The following is a 24,331-nucleotide window of genomic DNA, read 5'->3' as shown; positions in this document are numbered from 1 at the left end:
ATAGATTTCTTTCTTCCATGCAGCTGTTAGCTGGCAGTCACATGAAATGCAATGGCCCGCATTTACAACTTCTTGGGGAAATGAATATTCCTAAGAAGTTGTAAATTTTAAGGCCAGTGCACTTTATTCAGTCTTTGGGAAAGCCCGCCATATCTCTAGCTGATTGCACAGAGTGGGGTACACACATAGGTATTAATTACAAAGATGCATACTGGAATGTGCACTGAATCATATTAGTTCCTAATTCATATTTGTTGAAAAGAATATGGTCTTGGGTTTTTTGTTTGTTTTTTTTTATTTGTTTGGGGTTTTTTTTATTTTTTGTTTTTTGTTTTTTGTTTTTTTTTGAAGCATGAATGCTATTTAAAATGTTTTGTAACTCACAGTTTCTGTAGATTTCTTAATGTCCAGTCTCATTTTCAGTTATCCCAATGTTTGATTTTCAGTTGGCTCTAATTATTAAAGGGTAAAAGGAAGGGAACGAACAAGCCTGTTGCTGCAATTAAAAGGAAGTAGTGCTCAATGGTATTCATCTCCGAAAGCTTTTACACTCTAGCTTGCTTCTTCAGTTACGTTGGTTTGTATGTTTGCTCCTAAGACACTTAAATGGAAATGCGACAAAAGAAAATTCTAATTGCTGTAAAACTTCCAGAGAACATTTGTTTGTTTTCATTCCAATGCTTCAGGACATTGGGAAGAAAATCATAGGTGATTGCAAAGGTTTGAGTTCTCTGTTCAGACACAATTTTGACATCTGCCTTTTTCGTTAAGCATCAGTATTTCCCTAAGACCCAGCATCACAAGACTGGAAAAGGAAATTAGTATGCATTTACCTTTAAATATGCTTTTGGTTTGTGAGAGAGAACGGAGTAGACCAGATAAAATAATTTTTTTTAAAATTATTTTTTGAAGCATTGTGTGAAGGAAGGTTGGCAAGATTGTTTTGACTAATGCAGTAAGCGTGGTGTTTGTTGCTGACGCACACTGGTCCTTTGTGCATCTCTGACATAAACACCATACCCATTGTGGACCACACTTGTAAGTTCCTGACTTTGCTCTGAACACATACTTCCAAATATTTACATCAAAGATGTTCAGCAGATAACTGCACAGTGCTGTAATGAAATTAAATTAATGAGAAAAACAGAAACTCAAGTATTATTGCTCTTATTTAGCATAATACAAGATTTGTCTAAACAGTGTATGTTCCAAATACTAAGCACTTTAAGCCCATCTAAACATCGTTTCCCTCCTGAGAATTGTCACATTTTACCACTTACTGTATGCACGTGAGAGCAGGTTAAATAACCAGTTTACTGCAAAGCTATGGAAAATCACCTGTCAGTTGTTTTATTAGGTCTGGGGGTGAGTTTCATGGGTCTGAGGTCAGCATCTGTAAATCATTTGGTGAAGTTCAACCTGCATCTCATTGTGAATCAAGACCACACATGCACAGCTGGTGCCCAAGTGATAGCCTGGATGAAAATTTGCTCTGTAATTAAGTTTTCATAACACAGTTGTGCTCGGATATGTTTTTGTTTCTTTTCTATCCCAGCTTGCAATGAGTATGATGACCCTCTCCTGTCTGAATAGTTGTTGTGTGAGATTGAAATGGTATTATTTCAGAAAGTCTATTATTTTTGTGATATAACTGACATGCACCATGAGTAAATTAAGTAACTGTCATAGGAAGCCCATAAATATGAATACTTTTCCAGCTGCTTTTCCATTAAACTCTGTTAGCTGAATGAAATTAGTAAATAATTATGTTGGTGGGGAATCTGCTATATTTCCATGTGCCGTGTTACATCTTAGTTTTATAATGCAGCTTAATTTTTACCATAGACCAAATCAGCTTTAGAGTAATCTAAATTGCAAATTGGCCAATTTGCATTAGAACTATGCCTTCTTGTTCAGATTTGTCAACACCTCTTTTTTAAAAAGTCTTTAACATTAAGCATGGGTGGGTAAGACCATCTGTTTATGGAGCTTGCCTGCAGCTCCATTACTTAACACATGAGACAGGTTACAGCTGTTTAATTGTTATCATGTTGAACGATTATCTTTCAGTCCAAAATTAATATTTATAGATGTATGCATGGAAAACATGTCGTTAAACATAAATGATCTAAATGTGAATTAATGTCATTAAGCCCTGATATTAATCCCTCAGGAGGGCTAAAGTTAGCGTAGTGGTGTTCATGTTCTTTTTGAGTGCTGTGTGGTGCTACTTTACCTGGTACGCAGAACTGAAATTCACATCCAGCGGCGGTCTACTATAGAAGTGTACAGCTCGTAATTTCTTTGCATTTGCAAATATTTTTCAGCAGGGGATTTCTAGTTTCAGATAGCTGTACTAGAAACCATGGAAGTCATTTCATTTAGATTCTCAGAATTTAAAAAATTAAAAGAAAAAATGTATAGCATGCCACTGTTAAGGGCACTCCCATGAATACAGCCTCTGCCCTTGCTACTGGTAAAAGTGGTTTTCTGAGTATGAGCAAACATGACGGCATTTGCATGCTCGTTTGCTAGGTGACCACAAACAGTGTAAGCTCAGAGGTGCTGGTAGTGTTGAGGAACTCTTACTTTAAGAAGTAGTCTCCTTCTCTAAGCCATAAGATCTGCACCTGCTTTCTTCAGCCTGTGTTTAGCTTAGGGCTTCTTATATTACAGATTTCAAATATGACTACAGGGAAATGATGCTTTATCCTTTTATTAGGTGAGAGAGCAAGTCAAGACAAATGTATTCCTTCTGTTCTTTTAAAGGGAGTGCTCACAGAAGACTTGATATAACTAAATATCATTACACTGTATGTTTCTGCAGTATGAGCTTCACAGACAAAATCATCAACCATTTTGAGGGCTTCATTGATCTTCTGCAATTATTTCAGCTTAGAGGGAAAGTGTAATACATTACAATGACCATCATCATCTCCATACTGATGCTAATTTGACAAATGTTTCGCTTTTCTACAGAGTTTAAGTTACCTAGCATTTCGTAGTGTTTTAATGCTTGTGTCATTAAGGTACATTTTAATGTCTTTGTGCCAAGAGTTCTTCAGAAATGTTAGCATTCTTTTGAGATTTTAGTATTTTGATTAGAAGGAAATGTTTCCCTTAAAATAAGAATACTGTTGTGTTAGTACATCATGTAATTATCAAAATTCCTATATGTATATTTTCCCTTTATTTTGAGTTCATGGAATTAAGCTCAGTACAAATTTCATCTTAAAGTAAGGCTGAATCTGAAGTAATATAGGTCCTTTGTCATTCAAACTGTTTATTCTCAGATACAATCTACCAAATTTTCAAAACTAATTACATCAAATACTCATATATTCACCACAGTAATGAGAATGAAATCCTGTTTTCAAAATTCATGTTTCAGAGCCAACTGACTCTGCTGGAATCAGGATTGAACCACAGTATTTATACCTAAAAACTTAATGGAAAAGAGAAGATTATTTTCTTGGTTTGCAGAGGATTGATAACCACAGTATAACAGTATTTCATGAAATTTAGTACAAATATGTTTTTGGCCTTCCCCGTGCTTGAAGAGCATGTTATTAATTTTCCAGGCCAAGTCTTGAATATGCAAAATATTTGTACATTTTGTTACTATTAAAACATTCCATTACCAGGCAAGATAGTGTCTGCATACCTGAAGCTGTAAAACAAAGTGAATCATTGTTCAGGCCTTAACACATTCCAACACCAAGTGTCTCAAATAGAAATTATCTGCTACCATACTTTAAGTTGCTAATTGGTTGATTTGCATTTAAATGAGGACCACATGTGAAGTTCAAGTTAGGCACTTTTCAAAAAACAGCAGAATCCTGTGAGGTTAGAAGAGTTTTAAAGTGTGTTGCAAAGCTTACTTGAGTTGAAGTGGCCAGAAAGTAAGTGCTATTGTAACATGCATAGCTGTGTGCTGGTCAGACACATTCTGAAATTACTTATCTTCTGGGGAGAAAAATGGAAACAATAATTCTTCCCTTCACATCCCATCCTGTCCCACTCCACGTCCCTAAAATGTTTACAAGCCAAACTTAACTTTCATGCAGTTCTTAGTATGAGTGTCAGGTTTTATGTGCAACTGTCTGAGACAGTTTTTTGAGAGTTTTTCAGAGGCCTCAAACAGGTGTTTGAATTGTTCAGCCTTAACATGTGAGACAGTTTTAAATCCTTAATGGCTTATACCCTTTCTTCTAAATTCTTTTCCAGTTAGATAGATGTTAAATAGGGAACAATGCTGCTCATGAACATCTTAGCAGTCCCAAACTTCCAACATCTACTATATCCTTAAAGGCAACTTAATCTTTTATTCTAAGAGATGTGTGACTTTCCAGAAATAAAGATGAGAAATGTTGCTTTAAAAGTAAAATTGGGGTGGCCTCCAGAACAAAAATTCTAGAGGATAGTGAGCTTCTATGCTTCTGAATGTAAAAGCACATAATAGGTTGCAGCAAGGATCTGTTACGGTTTTGGCAAGGGATAAATTGCAGAGAATTCCTGTCTCCTTGCAGGAACAGATGCAGCAGATCTGTGCAGACATTGGAGAAAAGTGAGATGGTGATGATGAAGGTATGATTTCAGGGTGAGGATTATGTTCTGGCCTCTGTAGCGAAAAACAAAGAAAATTACCTAAAACTATTATTCCAACCATGTGTTCTCCCTTAGAAGAAGGGTAAGATGGGAATTTAGGAAAGACTGTTTGTAATCCTCCATTGGCAGCAACGGTCTGAACATATGGTATGTCTGAGACAAGGTTCTTATAAACTCAGAAAAAGGATGACGACAATGAGCTACTTACACTGAAAGAACATGTGCTTTCAGTATAGTGAGATGATGAATAAAGAGAATTATATTTGTAAGTGATACCAAAGCACCCCCGAGCACTTTGGAAGGTGGGACAAGAATCTAAAATTACTTTAACAAATCGAATAGGGTGTGCCAATTGTGGAGTCCTGTAAGCTTCCTAGTAGAAGTATAATCCTCCTTAGAAGCATGATATTTTTTAGTAACTCGTGGAGAACAAAAACAGTTCATAATGGAATCAGTGCACCATCAGTGCACCATCAGTCTGCTTTGGACAGGATAAAAATTACTGGGTTTAAATGTCAGAAGGGATGTTTGTTTTTTTTACATTTAAAAAGTGTTTTAATTGACTGGGTAGCAAAAAAAAGCAGCTGGGTGGAAATGAGAGGAACATGCTGTGCTATGCTAGCAGTAAACCAAAATGAGGAACCACAGACTGAGGCTTGGGTAGGTTAGAGGGGTTAGGCCAGTGCAGGCAACTTTGATTTTTGAACGAGTTCCTCCAAAACAACTAACTGTGCTCTGTCTGGAGTTTTCATTGAAGTTCTCAGAGTGTCTGTCTGATTTGGCAAGAGTCTGTGAAACCAGTGAGTGCCTCATCCCCACTTATTGCTTGGCTATGCAAGGAGTAAGAAACCATTTTCATTTCATGAGGTTTACCTGAGCCCATGGTTCAGCCTGTCTAGGTCACTCTGGATAGCATCTCATCCCTCGGGCATGTTAACTGCACATTGCAGTTTGGTGTCATCCACAAATTTGTTGATGGTGCCCTTGATCCTGCTATCAGTGTCATCGATGAAAGTAATTAAGTGCACTGATCCCAGTACTGACCCCTTGAGGAACACCAGGAACACCACTTGACACTGATCTCCATCTAGATGTTGAGCGTGGGCACAATCTCATAGCCAGTTCCTCGTCCATTGAGCAGTCCTCCCATCAAATCCATATCTTTCCAATTTGGAGAGAAGAATGTTATGGAGGACCGTATCAAAGGCCTTATTCAAGTCCAGATAGATGACATCAGTGGTTCTTCACTTGCCCAGTGACGCAATTAGATAATCATAGAAAGAGACAAAGTTGGTCAGGCAGAACCTGCTCTTGGTGAAGCGATGCTGGTTAACCCATGCCCCTTCCATGTTCCTTAGCATAGCTTCCAGGAGGATCTACTCCATGATCTTCTCCAGCACAGAGGTGAGAATAACAGGTTGTCAGTTCCCTAGGTCTTTCTATGCTTCTTGAAAATGGATGTAATATTGCCTTTTTTCCTGTCACTGAGGACTTCACCTGACTGCTGTGACTTTTGAAATGTCATTGAGAGTAGCTTGGCAGTTGCTAGTGAAGATCGAGGCAAAAAAGCTTTTGTGTACCTCAGCCTCCTCCATGTCCATTGTTACCAGCCTGCCTGTATTGCTCACTAGGGAGTAGTGCTGTGAAGTCAAATTCTGCTCTTACTTGCAAAGGAATTCATGATCCCTGTGGAGCTGTTGAGTTGACACTCAACATGGGATTATGTACGTATACGCTTTAAAAAAAAAAAAATTAAGTGGCATATTGCAGCTTAATGCAAAGATGACAGAGGTAATGGTGGGTGAAAATGTCTTCTGAAGAACTGAGGTAGTTTCACACTGGTGAGCCACTGAACTCACAGTGACACCACTGTGTCATTGCCCCAGCCCAAAGGAAGAAGGAGATAAAAGGAATGGAACTTACTAAATAAGTGGAAAAGTGTTAGGTAGGGACAAGGAGATCGCTCACAATTACTATATGAGCAAAACAGACTCAGTACACGGGGATTAATGTAATTTATTGCCAACTACTAGCAGACTAGAACAAAGAAAACCAAAAGCAAATTAAAAACACCCTCCTCCCATCCACTCTCTTCTCTCTCCTCCTCCTGAGTGGTGCAGTGGAATGGGGAGTGGGGCTGTGGCCAGTCCGTAATGCTTTGTCTCTGCTACTTCTTTCATGGTCATTCTCTGCCCTGTACTGCACTTGCAGCCCCCTTGCTACCAAAAACTTGTGATCTAAGCCCAATACAATGGTAATAATGTAAACTAATAGAAATGTGAATCCTCTACACGGTGTTCAGGAAGATGTCACTGTTATAATTCTTTATGATGGAATAATCAGAATAATGCAGTGCTATAAGTACCAATTAAGGAGCATTGAATCAATGGGTATGTGACTCATGCTGATTTAAACAGGAGCTGATGGGGATAAATGGATTTAATATGTACTTTCATTCTGCAGCTATTCTGTCGTATGTAGAAGTAGCATATGAATAATCTAAGGGAGACACTGACTCTAGTAGGCAAGTAATGGGAGACATTATATCTAAAAAAAGGTCTGGGTTCTGACTGGTAATGAAATATGCCATGTTATGTTTGAATTTGTTTGCAAGTAGTTATTTTTAAAACACATTTGTCTGCCACCTATTTGTGTGCCTACACATACACAGTGGTAACACCATTTGTATTTTATATTGACTGCCTCTTACGTATTGGATTTTGGCCATTCTAAAAAATGTACAGACTTTATAATTTTTGTTTGACTTACAGATGGAACAAACTCCTTAAAATAATACCAAAGCTTTAAATTTCAGTTGTAAACCCTGGAGAAAAAAAAGAAAAAAAAAAAAAAACAAAAAAAAAAACAAAAACCTGTTGCATATGTATTATCTGGCCTGTAACTAGTTTATTAGACTTTTTAAGGATCTAATCTAACCCATATGTGTCAGATATTTAAATATCATGAAGAGGAGCAACTGCTGAGATGTTCCATCCTACCAAAGTGCTCTAAATCCCATAAAGAGTTCACTGTGCAGAGGGGTATTTAGTACTTCAGTCTGTATGGGGTTAATCTCTGTTTCAGTTGCAGTGCCATGAAGATACGGAAGACAGTACGGCTAGTTAGATTGCACTACAAAATTATACTGTTTCTGGTCTCTTGTTCTCTGCTTTTTGATTCTAGGATAGTGCATGTTCACAAAAGTAGTTTTTACCATTGCCCTTAATGTAGGGGTAAGGTAGAAGGATGTTAAAATACAGAACATGATTTCTACAGGTTATAGTGCAGTGGTCTGGGACTGAATTCTTTAAAGGCTACTGGATTAAAAAAAAAAAAAAAAAAAAACAACCCTGAATCCCTTCTCTTTTTTTAATGCACACTGGATTTCTGAAAGGAAATAACATGTGGAGGCCTATTTGCAGGGACTAATTTGTTGCCTGGTTTTTTTTTTTATATGTTCCATTTTGTTACCTCTCCCGATGTTTGTGGAGGCATTTAATGTTTCACTGGTGGACAGATGCATTCCCCAGGCAGACCTAATTGCTTCCATTTTATGGAAAAAAAAGCTTGGTTTTTCCAGTGCTGCACTATTCTAAGAGCAGCTGCGTAGGAGCAAGGGGAATTATACTGGACGAGTAAGAGGAGAATTTTACCCACCCTGAAATGCAGCTGTATCACTTTTGTTTTTGTTTGTGGTTTATGTGAAAAGGTACTTTGTTGCTGCTATTCTAAATGTTCTGTAATTGATGTTTTTGTCGTCTTAGTTTGTCTCCCTTTAACCTTACCATTATTGGGAAAAAAAAAAAGCAAACCATACAGTGCAGTGGCTATCTGATACTTTCTTTGAGAGGCAAAGATTAAAAGTTTCCACCTGTAAGTTGTAGCAGTGGTTGTGTCTTTGGTGTGTCTGTGTATCCTTGGGTTTGCGAAGAACCGCTCGCCATTCAGCCAAACAGGAGGAAAGTCCGTGGCTGGAAATGCCTTTCTTACCTCCAGTAAGCAGTACTTGCCAGATTGTATTCGCCATCCAGCCCAGGTTTAGAAAAGGACAAATTCTTGAAGTTTGCCCATATGAACTCTGCTGGGAAATCTTATCCATAGGAAGAATGAGAGACTGAAGCTGATACTGGTGGCTCAGCTTTGCTCATCTCCACTGCAGTGGTCTGTAGTGTCTTGTTGCAATGTGTGTAGATATCTGGGTGTGGTAGCCCTCAGTGGACCTGTCCCACATGGTTTTGTTATATGTATCCCTTGCACATAACTGCATCTAATGTCTGTTTTTTGAAAGTAAGGATCTTACCGCCCATCTCTGCTGTGTTTCATGTATTAGAAGAAAGGCTCACTGCTTTAAATCCATCTTGTGCTGTCTTTCATTCATCCATCTGTCCTCAATTTTTTCTTCAAATTTGAAGTGGCGTAACTGATAAGAAATAAGTCTTCCTATTCTTGGATGTACCGTGTTACTTATTTTTATACATCTGAAGTCTGAGTTTAATTTTCACCCATTTTTCCAAATGACATGGATTACTATGCTACTAACCTCACTACACCCTCTCCCACCTCATGTATGTGGTCTAATCTGTTTGCAAAATCGGTGTGTGTGCTCAGAAGAATAATGGTGGCTGAATTCCTCCTCCTAAAAATACTGTTAATCCAATCGGAGTTGACATATTACGCTGGTTATGCTGTCAGAGTCATACATGACCTGCAAATCCAAGATCTTCCAGTATGGCCAGTGCTTTAAAGCTCAAAAGCTAAGTGATTGCTCCTATATTGTGTTGAAATTTGGATTATTTTTTTTAACTAGTTTTGATTATAGTTTTGTTATACGTAAAAATCAAAGCTTGTGAAGAGAAGTGAGAAGAAAAAAGAAAATCCTACTGTCAGAAATGCAGCATCTCTTTCCTCCGCAGGCTTCCTTTTTGAAACAGTTTCATTGAATCATAGACTATGTTTGCTGAAAAGAGAATTTCTTGCATTTTTAAAGGATGAGAAATACATTTTCATTCTGTAATGTAAGACCTCTCATGTCAAGTGCACCTGCTTGATTTGCATGTGAATTCTGAACAATTCTTGTTTTATGTGACACTTCTGAAATGTCTGTCTGTTTTTTTTTTTCTTTCTAATTCTCAAGCTCACTATTTGGATAAGATAGTGAAAGGTACTGTATATTTGCTCTTTGATAACATGCCTATACCTACATGTATTTTTTAATATATGAATATATAGTGACAAACACAATAGATTGGCAAAATAATCGTCTCTTTCATATATTCCATGGATTATAAATTTAACTCATACTACTTTCAACTCATATGATTAAAAATGAAATCTTGCTTATGTTATGTCACGACATTTTATCAGTTATTATATGTTTCTATATAAACTATATACATGCATTAGATATTGTTTGAGCCAAAAACTGAAGATAGCATTCATTTGCTGTTTGGTTTGTTTCTTTGTGAGTTTTGTCATTGGATCTTTACCTATAAAAAAGAAAACATTTAGGAAATAAAGCAAAGCAATATTCTTGCCATAGAACAAGTGTCATTAGTTCCAAAGAACAGGCTAATTATAGATATGTGTGTTTATATATAGACAAATCAGTAGTATAACCTAGGATTTTAAGCTTTTGTTTATCTGAATGCAGAAAATCTGTAGAGAATTACAACTTGTATTTTGTTTGAAGCTAGAGAAAGCTTGTATACTCCATGTGACATTTTCAATTGAAAGGATCAAGGATTTAAATATTTATCATGAAACAGCAAAGACTCTTGTATCTTCAGTTATGGTCAAAAGTTAATTAAAAAAAAAATGTTTAAAATATTCCCATCCCCTCTTTCCCTGACTATCTTCTCTATTCCTTATTTGTGTTCTTTTTTCCATTAGAATATGGCAATATTCATGGCAATATCCAGGCTTTTACACAATAAGTCTTGAATGTAACCAGTTGACTCCTAAAACATTCTATCAGTAGGGGAATTAAATATGTAAGTCTTCCATAAATTAAACAGAAGAAACATTAAGGAAAAGATAGCTCTCTGTATGTCAACAAATACAATTAGCAGCTGCAGTCTGAAAGAAAAAGAGTAGCAAGACTAATCACAGCCTGGCTTGGTGGCATGCAACCATAACTGTAGCATCACCATGCTTCCTCACAAGAGAATCCTCTGATTCCATCTTCTAAGAGTAATTTGATGAGAGGGAAGCACTCTTTCTAAGTTTTTCTAAGAGTGTTTATAATTTGAAAGGAGTCTGTAAATTCAAGATTTGTTAGAAGAAATAAGAAACTGTTCCTTCTAAAGTACCGTTCTAAGCTCAACTAAGTTTAACCAGAGCGAGTCAGTAGAGCACTTCACAATGACAGCAGTTCTAGAAAGAGAAATGTTTTAGCTGCTTAGCTTTTTTTTTTTACATATATAAAAGTTTGCAGGAAATGGTTGTGTCCAAAAGTACTGATTTCTAGCCACTTTCTCATCAGATACTTAGTGCCATATCTGTTCTTGCTTCTGTCAGTGTCTTATCATAGTCATAGATAAGGAACGCCAAAATCTACATATTTATAGTGTTGTCATTCTCATACAGATCATGTTGGCTGCATGCCAGATTTCATCACTAGGAAGTGACAACTACTGTTGTTGTTTTTTTAATGTAATGTTAGACTGAAAACAATTATACATTTTGGATATATATTAAATTATTTTAATTGTTTCCCAAATTTTCCCTCCTTGGCCATAAAAGCAGACAAGATAGGATATAAAGGTAACAGCACAAAAGCCTTAGGGAGATTGTCACAAAAAATCACTCTCTGCTATCTGTCTTGAAGCACGTCACTACCGTGTTTTTGTTCAGTCTATCAATGTTTTATTGTGGTCCTTATGGTATTTCATTTTGTCCGTCCTAAGTAATCAAATACGCACAGCTACATTTAGTTGGAAATCCTGTTGGTCCTGTCCCATCCGTATGCAGCCTGAATCCTACTGTTTGTTAGAATAGATGCTAAGCTGCTTCACTATTTCCTGGGCTTTGCTTATTCTGTGAAAAGGAATGTACTTCTGGCATAAAGTATAGTCATTAAAACCAGCCTATACTTTGTGCAGTTTTTTAGCGCACTGTAATTTCACATGAATATACGGCAACTCTGAGACCAGATAAAGTTAACGTTCTCTTTTATTACATGCCTAAAACATACCCGTTTTCCTGCTTAATGATTTGGAGGGATTCGTTCATAGTAACAGGGAGTTTCAACATTTGTAAAGAACCAATGCTACAGAGAGCAAATAACAATCAATTCTATGAGCACAGAAAAATGCTTTTTATACAGCTCTGTTTGCACAATGCACTCATCTCGTTACTCTGCCAAAAAAAAAAAAAAAAAGAAAAAAAAAGAAATTAACAAAAATTAAAAACAAACTTAATTTTGTCTGGCCTACAGGTATTTAGAGGATTGATGCATTTATTTCCTGCCTGTACAGGTAAGTGGTGTCTCAAGTGTCAGGCCAATCAAAGATGCCACTTTGTTCAGAATTACGTTCCCCAGGTAATGTTGCTGTTCCACTCCATGTGCAATTACAGTATTTGTGCTGTTAAAAAGGCCTGTTCCTAGTAAGTGTCCCTTGTTTGTATCTTTTATTTGGCTGAAATAATTGCAATATTTAAATCACTTGTGATGTTCTTCTTTGTCTGTTTCAACAGAGGGTTGCCCCGGCTTGTGCAATAGCAATGGGAGGTGCACACTGGACCAGAATGGCTGGCACTGCGTCTGCCAGCCAGGATGGAGGGGAGCAGGCTGTGACGTGGCCATGGAAACTCTGTGCACTGACAGTAAAGACAACGAGGGAGGTAAGATACACCAATTGGATCTGTAAAACTGGGGAGAATGTGTTGAGGAATGGAGATTTTACAGTCATATGGCAAAAATACTGCTGTGAGAACCATGCACACTCTTTACTAGCTCTCATGCCTGTAAAAATACACTGCAGTATGCTCTGCGTATCAGCAAAGCCTAGCAAGATGCTTATGACAGGCAAGATAGGTACTTAGAAGATGATGAGTGTCACCTTAGTTTTCCTGCAGTGTTCTTTTAGAGTGGAATAAAGCATCGTTTCAACTCAGTGAACTGTAGCAGGGAAAACAAAAAAGGAAGGAGTGCAAATTTTCAGTGACCTCACAAGGAAATGATCCCTAGAGGAAAGGCCGGGACTTTACATTTTGACCTATGATACTATTGCTGGAAACAATTGCTTGCCCAATCTAGAAAGTTCTTGTCCCTCTGTAGCCCGTGAACGCTCAGGTAATTGACAGGACACTCCCAGAAGTCATTTGTTGGGGGTTTTTTTGGCTTGCTTCCTTGCAGTCTGTCACTCGGGTGACAGGTAACAATCTGCAGTGAGATGCAGGCAGAACTGCTGACTTAAGGAATCAATCTGCAATCATCGTTGTAGGGTAGGGAAAGGAGACGGGCTGTGGCTTTGGCAGGACTCCAGAATCGAGCAGGAGGAAAAACAACACCACCAAAACACGATTAAATGTGAATGCAGCCATGGAGCAGATCAGCATAATACTTTTGTTGTCTTTTTTCCGTCCCCCCCTCCCCTCTCATTAACTACTTTTTTAACACCTTCTGATCCAGAGTTAAGAAACTCTGCTAGGAAATATAGATGTTAATAATGTCATGTGTGGCTGACTGTTTTTCAGCTTTAGTTTGCAAAGGCCTTCGTTGTTGTTGGTAGGCTGTTTTCTCTTGTATCCGGATTGTAGTTGGGATTTTGGAAATCACAGTCTGTAAATAATAGTAGCTCTTATTTCTTATGGAAAATACAGTCAAAAGAGGGGTGGTATTCATTGCTTTACATATCTTTTGATTTACCACACTTCTCTGTTAAATATTTTATATTTTGAGTGAACCTTGCACACTCAGGGGCCTGAAGAATATGATGCAATCTGGTGTACAGTGAGCTAGTGCAAAGCCAAATTTCTGCATTTGTGGAGGGTGCAAGAGGACTGAGCTATCTGTAGCATTTCCATGCAGAGATGTGATATTCAGAGAATGGAGTTCACATGGGCTGGGGGGTTAATAACATAAGAAAGAAGGAGAAACCTGCAAGTCTGAAAAGAGACAAAGCCAGGGGGAAGAGAAACTAGGTTAGAACATAATCTGGACAGAAGTAATAGCTGGTAGGAAAAAAGAGGGGAAAGTGAAATCCCAGAGATGGTCTAAAACAGATTCAGTAAGTGTTAAGAATAATAGAACGACGTGATTTATCAGAAAGTAAGAGGGAGAGTCAACAGCAGATAACAACAGCAGGAGGAAGAAGAGCAAGGTGAGCAGGAATGCACTTAAGCAGAACAAGAGAAAAGGAGATAATCCTTCAGTCTGAAAGCAGTAATAGCTGTTTGTGAGGAAAAAGCGGAAGCAGGACGAGGAATTGGAGCAGAAAGTATCTAAGAGGACGACTTAAAAGTTCAAAGAGAGAGAATGATATTGCAAAAATAAAACTCTAATGCTAGTGTTTGTATAGCTTCTTTTCTTTTGATTTTTTTCATTACTTCCTTTACAGACATTAAGCAGCAAAATTTTGGGAGGGGTTAGGCCAAACAGTTGTTTTGCCGCGATTGACGTATATAATGCTATTTGTCAACAGCATTTCTTTTTCAGAGGACCTGGTTTTAAATGTGTATGCCTCAGTAAGGAGCATATTCGCTTCTGTCTTTGATTGGGGTCTGAGAAACAGAGTTAAAATGCAACAATTAAATTAAATTAAGAATTGGAACCATACCAAATAAAAAGTCCTCTTTGCCAGAAACCCACCTGGAAAGAGAAGTGCCATTTCTTCCCTTTCCAAGAGTATGTGCAGCCAACCCACTCATCTCTCAAGCAAGCAATCCAGTTTCCAAACAGCTGTGGGTAATGGCACACGGATGCCTTTGCTGTATTTATTTACAATGGGACATGAGGTTATCTGAGCACTTATGCTGAATTTATACTGATAACTGCAGGTAGCACAATCTATATCACACTAGGCTCAGCAGTGGTGTAATTGAAGTTAGCATAGTTGTTAGCTAATAGAGATGCTGTGGTTAATGTTTGCTTCATCATAAAGTGGATAAAATGTTTCTCATATATTAATATAATTCATTAATAACAATGTCTGCTGCTCCTCTGATGCTTAGCTGTTTGTGGGACTTGTTGTTTGAATGTCATGAATATGAGCATTCAAATGACCTCAGTTGAAAAATTCCTAATAAGAAACATTAATGGCATCAAGGCATTCTTGGTCTTTTTCCCATCTAGAATCTACTGGCATATAATAGGATGATTATTTGTCTGCCTTTTAATACAGATTTTTGAAAGTCTTATAAATCATTTCCCTTCAAGGATGACTCTTTATTTTCCCACGTGATCGAGCTAGACAGTCTGTTACAGGATTTTCTTTACATTTCAGCAGTCCACAAAAAAATGTGTCTGACATAACTCTTAATGACTTTCTGAAAGAGGGGAAGTCGGAGTTGTCTGGAGTTGGAAGAACCCTAGCTGCTTTACTTGGAAAAAAATGTGTCACTATTAGACTTTGACTAAGTGAGCTGTGTTTTGTCATCACTTTAGGAAGCAAAATCTGTTGACTCTTTAGATAGGTCTTTATTGAGCAGTATCCTTTGTTAGGCTTGCTTTTTACAAGCTCCTATTCAATTAATAAGTGTAGCTACATGTTTCCACCAGCAGAACTGAAAGGACTATTAACAGTGTTTTATTAGTAAAATTAAAATAAATGCTATAGTAAAGCAAATCCTACTCAGCATTGCACTGCTGTATTTTTGTAATTACTTGTATAGGCTAGGATGGCTTGCTCAGGATTATTGTTGTCACAGTGCAAAGTCAGACTAATTTGAGTACCCAAAGGTACGCTTACAGGGATACTGCAGTAGGATCATTGAAAAAGATAGTTGTGTGCTGCTCAGGAATAAATCAGGGGCTATTTCTTCTTTTGTGGCTTTTCTGACCAGCCGCTCCTAAAGGCAATCATTTTTGCTGTCCATAATTGAGTCCACTCAGTGTACCCTGTTGTAAAACTGAGCTACATGAGGATAACAGAGTTTTGTTAATAGGGTTTTCTGTCCATTCCAGTCTCTTCGCTTTGTGTGCCACTGGCACTGAAACCATTCTCGTGGAATGGCCAGCATCAAAGCTTCAAAACCAGGTGCCTCTGATATAGGGACTGAATTTCACTTTATGGAGATTCTGAACTGCCTAAAAATACAGTCAGCTTACTTATCAAGAATGTGATTGATGTAGGCCCTTGGCCATGAGCTCCCCTTGACAGTGGCAGAACTTGTACCCAGGAGTAATTTTGTCCACAAGTTGTCTTCCAGGAAGAGACAATAATGAAGTCATTATGTGTGTTGTATATAGAAGAACCACTTACATCTAGAACAACAACAAAAAAAGAGAAATAGCCCCCTCAGGCTCATAATGATTGTCCGGCTGGCTGGAAGAGTGTTTATTTTCTGTATAATTTTCCTATTGCATTTGAGTGATGTAACTGATAAGCTAGTGTTAAGCTAAGCCTCATTTTTCAGGCTAAATGCAATTCATTGATATTTCACAGGACTTCCTCAGAAAGGAAATACCACTGTGCTTCACACAGTGCAATAGAGTAGTCATCTTAGTGGTACTAGATAGCTCTAGCCACATAAGTACAGAGAAAGAATGAAAAATGTTTTCTCAAGTTATAAGGAGCCAGATTCATAACCATTCGTCACTCGCCTGGGCAAGATGCTGATAAACTCCAAAGAAAAATAACAAACAGCGTATCCCTATATCTGGGCTGGTGAAAATGAGAATCTTCCTCTGATTGATGTTAGCAGAGAGGCTTGTAAAAATGCATTTCCAGCTGATTAGTTCAGAAGGTGTCAATCTCCTGCAGTTTTATGACCTGCAGACTGTACTCCAGATGTACATTTGCTTTTTATAAACTAACAAAGATGAATGACTAAATTTGAGCATTTCTTTGGCAACTGCACCAGATATTGCCTGGGAGACCGTACAGAGATATAAGAAAGCAAAACTATGCTTTTAACCACCAGTACCCCCAGGTTTGACACTGAGCCAGGCTTCTAGAGCTAAAACCAGCAAGGGAGCTGAGCACCTCAGCTGGAAAGGGGTTTTGTATCATACGAGAATGATACTGTAGAAAATCACTAGAGTCACAGACGGTTCGAAGTTAGAAAGGCCTCTAGATATTGTCTAGTCCCTGCTCAAAGCAGGGTCAGCTAGGGCAGGCTGCTCAGGGCTCTACTGGGTTCCAAATATCGCCAAGGATGGAGACTGCGCATCCTCCCAGGGCAGCCTGTTGCAGCATCTGATGACTTTCACAGTAATAAACTTTTTCTGATGTTTAAACAGAATTTCCTGTATGCCAGCCTGTGCCCATTGCCTGTAGGCCTTCTGCTGGGTATCAAGCAAGGAGTCAGATTGCATCTACTTTGCACCCTCCCATGAGGTGTTTGTATGCACTGATGAGATCCCCCTCCAGGCTGAACAATTCCATCTCTCTCAGACTATTTCTCAGAGGAGAGGTGCTCCAGTCCCTTAATTGTCTTCATGGCCCTTCGCTGAACTCTCTCTAGCATGTCCAGGTCTCTCTCTACCGGAGAGTCTATACTGAACCCAGCACTCCAGGTGTGGCCTCAACAGGGCTTAGCAGAGAGGAAGGTTCACCTCTTATGACCTGCTGGTATCCCTCTTCCTTACAGCCCCATATGACATCAGCACTTTCCTTGCTGCAAGGGCACATCGCTGGCTTGTGTTCAGCTTGGTGTCTGCCAGAACTCCCAAGGTCTTCTTCACAGAGCTGCCTGCCAGCCAGTTGCCCCCTAGCACGTCCTGGTGCCTGGGGGGGTTCCTCCCCAGGTGCAAGACTTTGCACTTCTCTTTGTCGAACTTCAAGAGGTTCCTGTCAGCCCATTTCTTCAGCCTGCCCAGGTCCCTCTGGATGGCAGCACAACCCTCAGGCATATCAACCACTCATCCCAGGAAAAATCAGTGATGTTTCTTTTCTCTGAAAAAGTTTAAGCTTTGATATATATAACGATGACTTTTTCATCTCTTTTATTTTCCTTGAACTGACTTCAATGTCAGCTGAGTTAAATAAGAATTTTAGATGTGCAAAAGAATAGAAATCCCAGCCCTTTGCTGTTTTGCCAATCCTCTAACTGATCCACATAGCATGGCAATTCTTAGAGGAATACCTTTAGAAGATCTCTGTTTACTTACACTCTTTCAACATGTGATTGAACAGAAAAATGGATGATAATTTTCCCTGCAGAAAGAAGTTATACTATAAAGCGAGGTTCTTTTGTAAGAGAAGCTGTCGTGAGCTTCCTCAGAGTGCTGCATTGGTATATTTTTCAGTTTAGTGCAGCAAGCAAGCTCCCTCTGTAATATAAATGGAATAATAAAATGTTTGAGCTATTTCAGTCTTGCCATTCTTTGGGGGAAACAATTATCAGAATGTGATACCATATTACATTCATCTAGAAATTTTCTGTCGCTGACATTTCCAGGCTCATTTTCCTTACGACTTTACTTACAGCAAATTAGTAGTTATCAATTTGATCTTGATTTTAATCTTTCACCAAATTAGATTTCCAGCGATGTGACACATCTACTGCTCGTTATATGTGAATATTTCAGCACATGAGCATAAAAGCACTCGCATGTTTAAATCTTGTTTATAGTGGCCAGCATTCCTCATCATTTTATTCAGGAAAAAAAAAATCTAAAGGTTAAATACAGATTTTGTTCTCTTACACATTTACATGCAAAGTAGCGGTGGAAATTGCCTTTGCCACTAGCAACAAAACCTTCCTGCCAAAGTATAAAGGAATTCACCTTGATAAATGCTGTGAAATATTTAAAGATCCTTGCAGCACAGATGGGCTGAAAAAGTTGAGGAAAACAGCAGAGTGGGATTTCCTTGTTTCTTTTTTCTAGCAAGCCAAATAACCCCAGATAAAAGCTACTGAGACCCACCTAAAATGTTTAATATTTATAAGCTAGGAGTGTATGCAGAGCCTGAGTTGCCTTCATTTTCTGGTTTGTTCCACATGTTTATAGAGAAGAATCAAACAAATACACTTAATTTATACACGTTGAACCTGCTAGGATTTCCATGGGAGTTTAAGAACTCAGTGGAAACAGGCTTATTTTTCCTTAATTGTAAGTGAATTCATTAAAATCTTAATTATTAATATTCTTTCCTACTGCATAATTTTTCTAAATCTCTCTGCTAGCCGACTCACTTGCATACAAAGGGCCAGAGAAAGTTTGTTCATTTTTCTGAATTTCTGCCAACAGATGGACTGGTTGACTGTATGGATCCTGACTGCTGTTTACAGAGCTCTTGCCAAAATCAGCCTTACTGTCGTGGGCTACCAGATCCCCAAGATATTATCAGCCAAAGCCAACAGTCACCGTCTCAGCAAGCTGCTAAAGCATTTTATGACCGGATCAGTTTTCTCATTGGAGCAGACAGCACTCATGTCATACCTGGGGAAAGTCCTTTCAATAAGAGGTGAGCATGACTCATCCTTTACTCATGCATACTGAAACAGTTGAAGAGCATGTGAGGTGTGCAGTAGAAGATCCATTGTGATCTTTGTCTTCACGCAATGACTTTCGGCAAAAGCATTTTTTCCCTATTTATCAGATTACTTGTGCTTATCTCAATACCTGCAAAATTCAGATTGTTGGTGCCTCTGGGTTGCTTACCATACGTGGTACCTGTATTCTAACCAGGCACTTCATTAATGATTAAATAGATCTTTATTTAACCAGTTGATTTGGGTTAGCACAGTTGGAAATGTATCAAAGCAGTGAAAACACTTCAGAAGGAAAAGCAAAGCCGCACTTTTTAAACTGAGCTCACTAAATAATATAAATTATGAATTAATGTAATGGAACTGTTAAGTGCACGACAGTATAATTGCATAAACTATTTGACTGGTGCTCTGCAAAGTAGTAATGACCTGAAAATAAAACAGTAACAGGAAGCAGGTGTCTCAGATCTCACTGAGTAAAAGAAGATGATTTACACTAGAACTACTGTGTTTGCAGTAATTTAACAGCATTAATGTGTTTGGGCACAGCAGATGATTAAAAGTTGTTGCACAAATGTTCCTTATTGCTCTTTTAAATTTTGTACTTTGTAGTCCCTGCAGTTTTACAGATTGCTTTGATAATTGAAAAGTACACTTTTCAAGAATCTGCCAGAGGTATGACTTGCAGAATGTTTAGTTTATAAATTCTTAAAATTCTTCAGTGAATTACTAGGCTTAGTAGCTCAGTGTGGTCAAAATGAAGCAAAGAACCTTAGCCAAATGAAAACAAAATTATTATATGTAGATGTTGTGGTATGTGTTTATACAGTGTAAATTATGTGAATTTGTGGAAGGGTTAGAGGCTCAGGGATGATTTTGCTAACGAGAGTTGATGCCATGTGGAGATGTGTGTGTGTGTGTGCTGTGCTAGCTATTACTCATTCAAAAGAGAATTATAAAAGCCAAATTTGTATCTGATTCTGCATCTTTTTTGCAGCCTTGCATCTGTCATAAGGGGCCAAGTATTAACTGCTGACGGAACTCCACTCATTGGAGTCAATGTTTCCTTTTTACACTACCCAGACTATGGATACACAATCACCCGCCAAGATGGCATGTAAGTTCGCTTTGAAGCACTTCTAAGGCACAAAGACAATGAATACATTAATGAAAGAGCTCCTTGTAAAAATAAATTGATAATTAAATAATGGAAACAAAAGACGTGAAAAAAATAATTGAGCAACACTGAACTTTGTGCATTCTTCAAGCAACGTTAAATATGCCCACTATATACTTTAGAAGTAGAAGGACTTGTTTAATTTAAAAACAGGATCCCAAATTCTCCATACGTAGTGCAGTATTACGTAATGTAATGTAATTGATTTCTCTATTGCTACTAGTAGAGCTATTCTATCTTCAGAGCAGTACAATAGGATGAAGGCTCAGTAAAATGAGTGCTGTGGATGGCTTTGGAAATTTGCTTAATAGCTGCCCCTATTTTTTTCTAGGTTTGACTTGGTAGCAAATGGTGGTGCCTCTCTGACACTGGTGTTCGAGAGATCACCATTCCTGACCCAGTATCACACTGTATGGATTCCCTGGAATGTCTTTTATGTAATGGACACCCTGGTCATGAAAAAGGAAGAGAACGACATTCCTAGCTGTGATCTGAGTGGATTTGTAAGGCCAAACCCCATCATCGTGTCATCACCTTTATCTACCTTCTTTAGAATTTCTCCTGAAGATAGTCCTATCATCCCAGAGACACAGGTAAACTGTTCTACAAACAAATAGCATCTTATCTCTGGCTAGAATTAAACAACTATAATGAAGAGAGTACAAATTCTTCTTAAAAAAAATCACTAAGAAATTGCATCATAATTATTTTACTGTAATCGTGTTATATACACACCACAGAAACAAAATGGAAGTTGTTTTTCCACTGTATCACAAAGACCCATGCATTTCACTTTATCCACTTAGTTTTAATAAAGAGCATGATTCTTCTATGTTTATATACTAAAATAATTCTGTGTTTGTAACAGGAAGGGCAGGCTTACAAGGACATGAGCATGGGTGCTAATGTATGTCCTCAGAAGTTGTAATGCTCAAATGCTCTCAACTGAAGGAGCTGTGATTGAAACCTGTTTTTTTAATTTCCTCTAACATAGGCTGTGTTAGATTCCTCCATTTCAGATACCTGGTCACTAATGTAGTCTTCTTGCAATCTTAAAGCAGAGATGCATTTCAGGAAAGGAGTATTTATCTCATTGATTTCTGATAAAAGCTCTACGCTCTTTCTCTCCCTCTCTCTTCCTCTTTCTCCCACCCTCACAATGCCATAATTGCATAGGACACACTTTTTCCCATTCACTAAGAAAAGTACTTGCATCTTCAAGGGAAACATAGAAAATATATTGAAATGTTTTCATTTAAAGCTTCCAAGGAAAGAGCAAAATCATTTTAAAAAATCATGGAAAAGAGCCAATTTAAGGTAAAGATGTGGGAAAATTACAACTAAATGCTCTTCCAACCTAGGCCACACTAGAAAGTTGTTGCTTTTATCCTATCTTTCTGCTTCTTTGGTGGCTGTACGTCAGTTGAAAGTAAGGATTTGTAAAACACAGTCCACTGAAAAGCAGCTCTTACTTACCTGTTTTGTCAACAGACAATAGATTCGGTTCCTGAAGTAAAAGGCTTAGATGGTGTATAAATCAAGAAAAACTAATAGTAGAAAAATATGAACCTGTTTTCTTGGAGTACCTGTAATGCTTAGATTAAATGTCTTTTTGTGAGCAATTGGACTAACAAACTCTGGATTCCAACTGATTCCCACCTGCTGCTGTTGTCTGCCGCATCCAGTCCTTCCCCTGCTGACTGCATTGAGCCTTTGTCTCATGGCAGTATCACTTTGGATACTACATCCCTGCCCAAATCCTTATTTTTTTTTTATCTTAAATAAACTCAAAAGGAACAGTTATTTTAGCGAATTCACTAATTTCACATGTGATTGAGATTGGCTGCCAAGTTCAAAGGATGGGAAGTCTGACAGACAGGACTGGTAGCCCAGGCTGATTTCCTTACAAAAGAGGGCTATGTTTTCACTGGATCTTTGGTGCTAAGTGCTAATGCTAATTTCTGACGAGGAGAAAAAAGTACTGGTGATCATGGATGCCAAAAAAAAATTTGTGCTCTGTAAAAACATCAAGGAGTATTTTCTTCCTTGTACTCTGCCCATCGTGCAGGGTGATCCCTTGCTTCAGCAGGTGGGAGCTGCGTGGCCATGCCTGCAACGTAGCCCTGTATGGTCAGATTCATCTCTGAAATGCATCTTGCACAACAGTCTGTCTCTCAAAAAATTCACCAATCTGATAAAAGACAAGCAGCTTCAGATTCCATCCAAACCTGTCTGCTCAGCTCTGGAGGAACTGCTATAAATCTTTTCGTTTTAAAGAGGGTGATGCTAGCTTAAAGCACAGGAGTCTGGATGAAAGCACAGAGAAACAAAGCATTCCCCATGTTCTTGCAGTTGACATCAGTCACCCTGTTGATGCAGTGTGACAGCATTCACTGTCACGTACAGGAGAAAATGATGTGCTGCTGTAATCATCATCATCCCTCGAAGTGCTTCATCATCCCTAGGAGATAATGTTTCCAAAAGAGCGTACTTAGTGGCTTATGAATCCCAAAATGATCTGAGGGGGAATTAAAGTCTGTACTGAAGAAGCAGTGCAAAGAAAGGAAAATGGAATAAGAGGGCAAGCAAGGGGAAAGAAAGAATAAAGCAGGTGGAGGGGTGATCACAGGCCCAGCAGACCATTATTCAAGAGGGATGATAATAAATACGTGTGAATGAAATTTGAACTACTTAAGCATGAGTTTTTATCTACTCTTAATCACCAGCTAGCATGCACAGCCCGGACGTAACTAGCTGGGATTAACCGGTGTTAAGCTATGTGCAGGCAGGAGGTCAGGCTAAGGTGGAGCTGCTTGTGGATATAACATAATGTTGTTGCTGTATTTTCCTAATATAATAAACATATTGCAGTGTGACCTGGCAGAAACCCAGACATGAGTTACAACAAACAATTCTGAAAGAGTTTTTGTGGCTTTCTTTCTCCTACACTTCCATTATACACTAAGGTGTGTAATGTTCTAAGGTGCCTTCAACAGGAGCTGGGCAGCTAACCCTAGCCATTCCATTGCCCCAGGTGTGGAGGTGAATGAAGACTGACAAGCTTCCCTTCAGACATTTATGTGTCCTTGTTTTCTAGCACATTTTCTGATTTTCTCCTTCATATTCTGGTGTGCCTCTTGGTTAATGCTTTCACTGACACAATTTAAGGCTTCTACTTAAGGAATTGTAGTTCTACAGTTCTTTGGTCTTGAGCCTTGTGCAATAGCAGTAATTGTCAGTTCCTCCCTATGTCTAAATGTGCCATCTTTACCCCTTTCAAACCATGATGATTCATTTCAGTACAGCTGTTCAACAAAACAGAGCAAAGCATCTTGCTCTGATATAAGGACTTAAGTTTGTGCTCTTTTGTGAAATTTGTTCTCAAATCACTGTTGAAATCACTCATTTTGACAAAAATGGATGGCCTGCAGCAGGCATTTCCCCCTAATTTAATGTACATTCTTCGTTAGACGTTCTTAATAGTACGAGAGCATGTCTCCTGAATCGCGTCATGTAGTGGAGCAGGAAAGCATTGCAGAGCCTGGCAGAGTGAGTCCTTGTGGCTGCAGGAGGTGAGAAGCCCTGCGCCATTTCTGTGCCTCAGTCACCCACTTGAACTTTGGGGCCAGCAAGCTCTGTCTTTGAGAAAATTGAGGCAACTCTCATCTCAGTCCTGTAGCTTAAGTGTTTCACAGCTGTCCTCCCAAGGAGCTTGATCGTCAATAAATAAAATGCCAGCCGTTAGAATGTGGCGGGAGGGCTATAACTCAACCCCCGTGGGGTATCAGCCTTTCTGGAGATAGTGTGATACTCTGCCGGGAGAACACAAAGTACAGACAGATTGGTTGTGCTGGCGATTCCTGATGTGACTTTTATACCCGGTGACTTTCCTGATTGCTTTACAATTGATGTGTTGTCATGGCTCCCATAGGATGCTCTCTGCTGTGC

At 38.6% G+C, this 24,331-nt stretch overlaps 1 protein-coding gene across 9 annotated transcripts in view; it reads left to right on the top strand.

Moving 5' to 3' along the window:
• The window catches only part of TENM3 (teneurin transmembrane protein 3), a 1,260,835-nt gene that overhangs the window by 1,188,585 nt on the left and 47,919 nt on the right, over nucleotides 1–24,331 (top strand). For all 9 annotated transcript variants that reach the window (XM_048943303.1, XM_048943305.1, XM_048943306.1 and 6 more), the window contains 5 exons: nucleotides 9,743–9,769; nucleotides 12,304–12,450; nucleotides 18,965–19,181; nucleotides 20,204–20,323; nucleotides 20,715–20,976. In XM_048943303.1, the coding sequence (XP_048799260.1) occupies nucleotides 9,743–9,769; nucleotides 12,304–12,450; nucleotides 18,965–19,181; nucleotides 20,204–20,323; nucleotides 20,715–20,976 (773 nt within the window). The remainder of the gene's footprint in view (nucleotides 1–9,742; nucleotides 9,770–12,303; nucleotides 12,451–18,964; nucleotides 19,182–20,203; nucleotides 20,324–20,714; nucleotides 20,977–24,331) is intronic.

The sequence above is a fragment of the Lagopus muta genome, chromosome 4 (genome assembly GCF_023343835.1).
Source record: "Lagopus muta isolate bLagMut1 chromosome 4, bLagMut1 primary, whole genome shotgun sequence".
Taxonomy (NCBI): Eukaryota; Metazoa; Chordata; class Aves; order Galliformes; family Phasianidae; genus Lagopus; species Lagopus muta.
The sequence above is the reverse complement of the archived record's forward strand: the minus strand, read 5'-3'. Positions and strand labels throughout refer to the sequence as shown.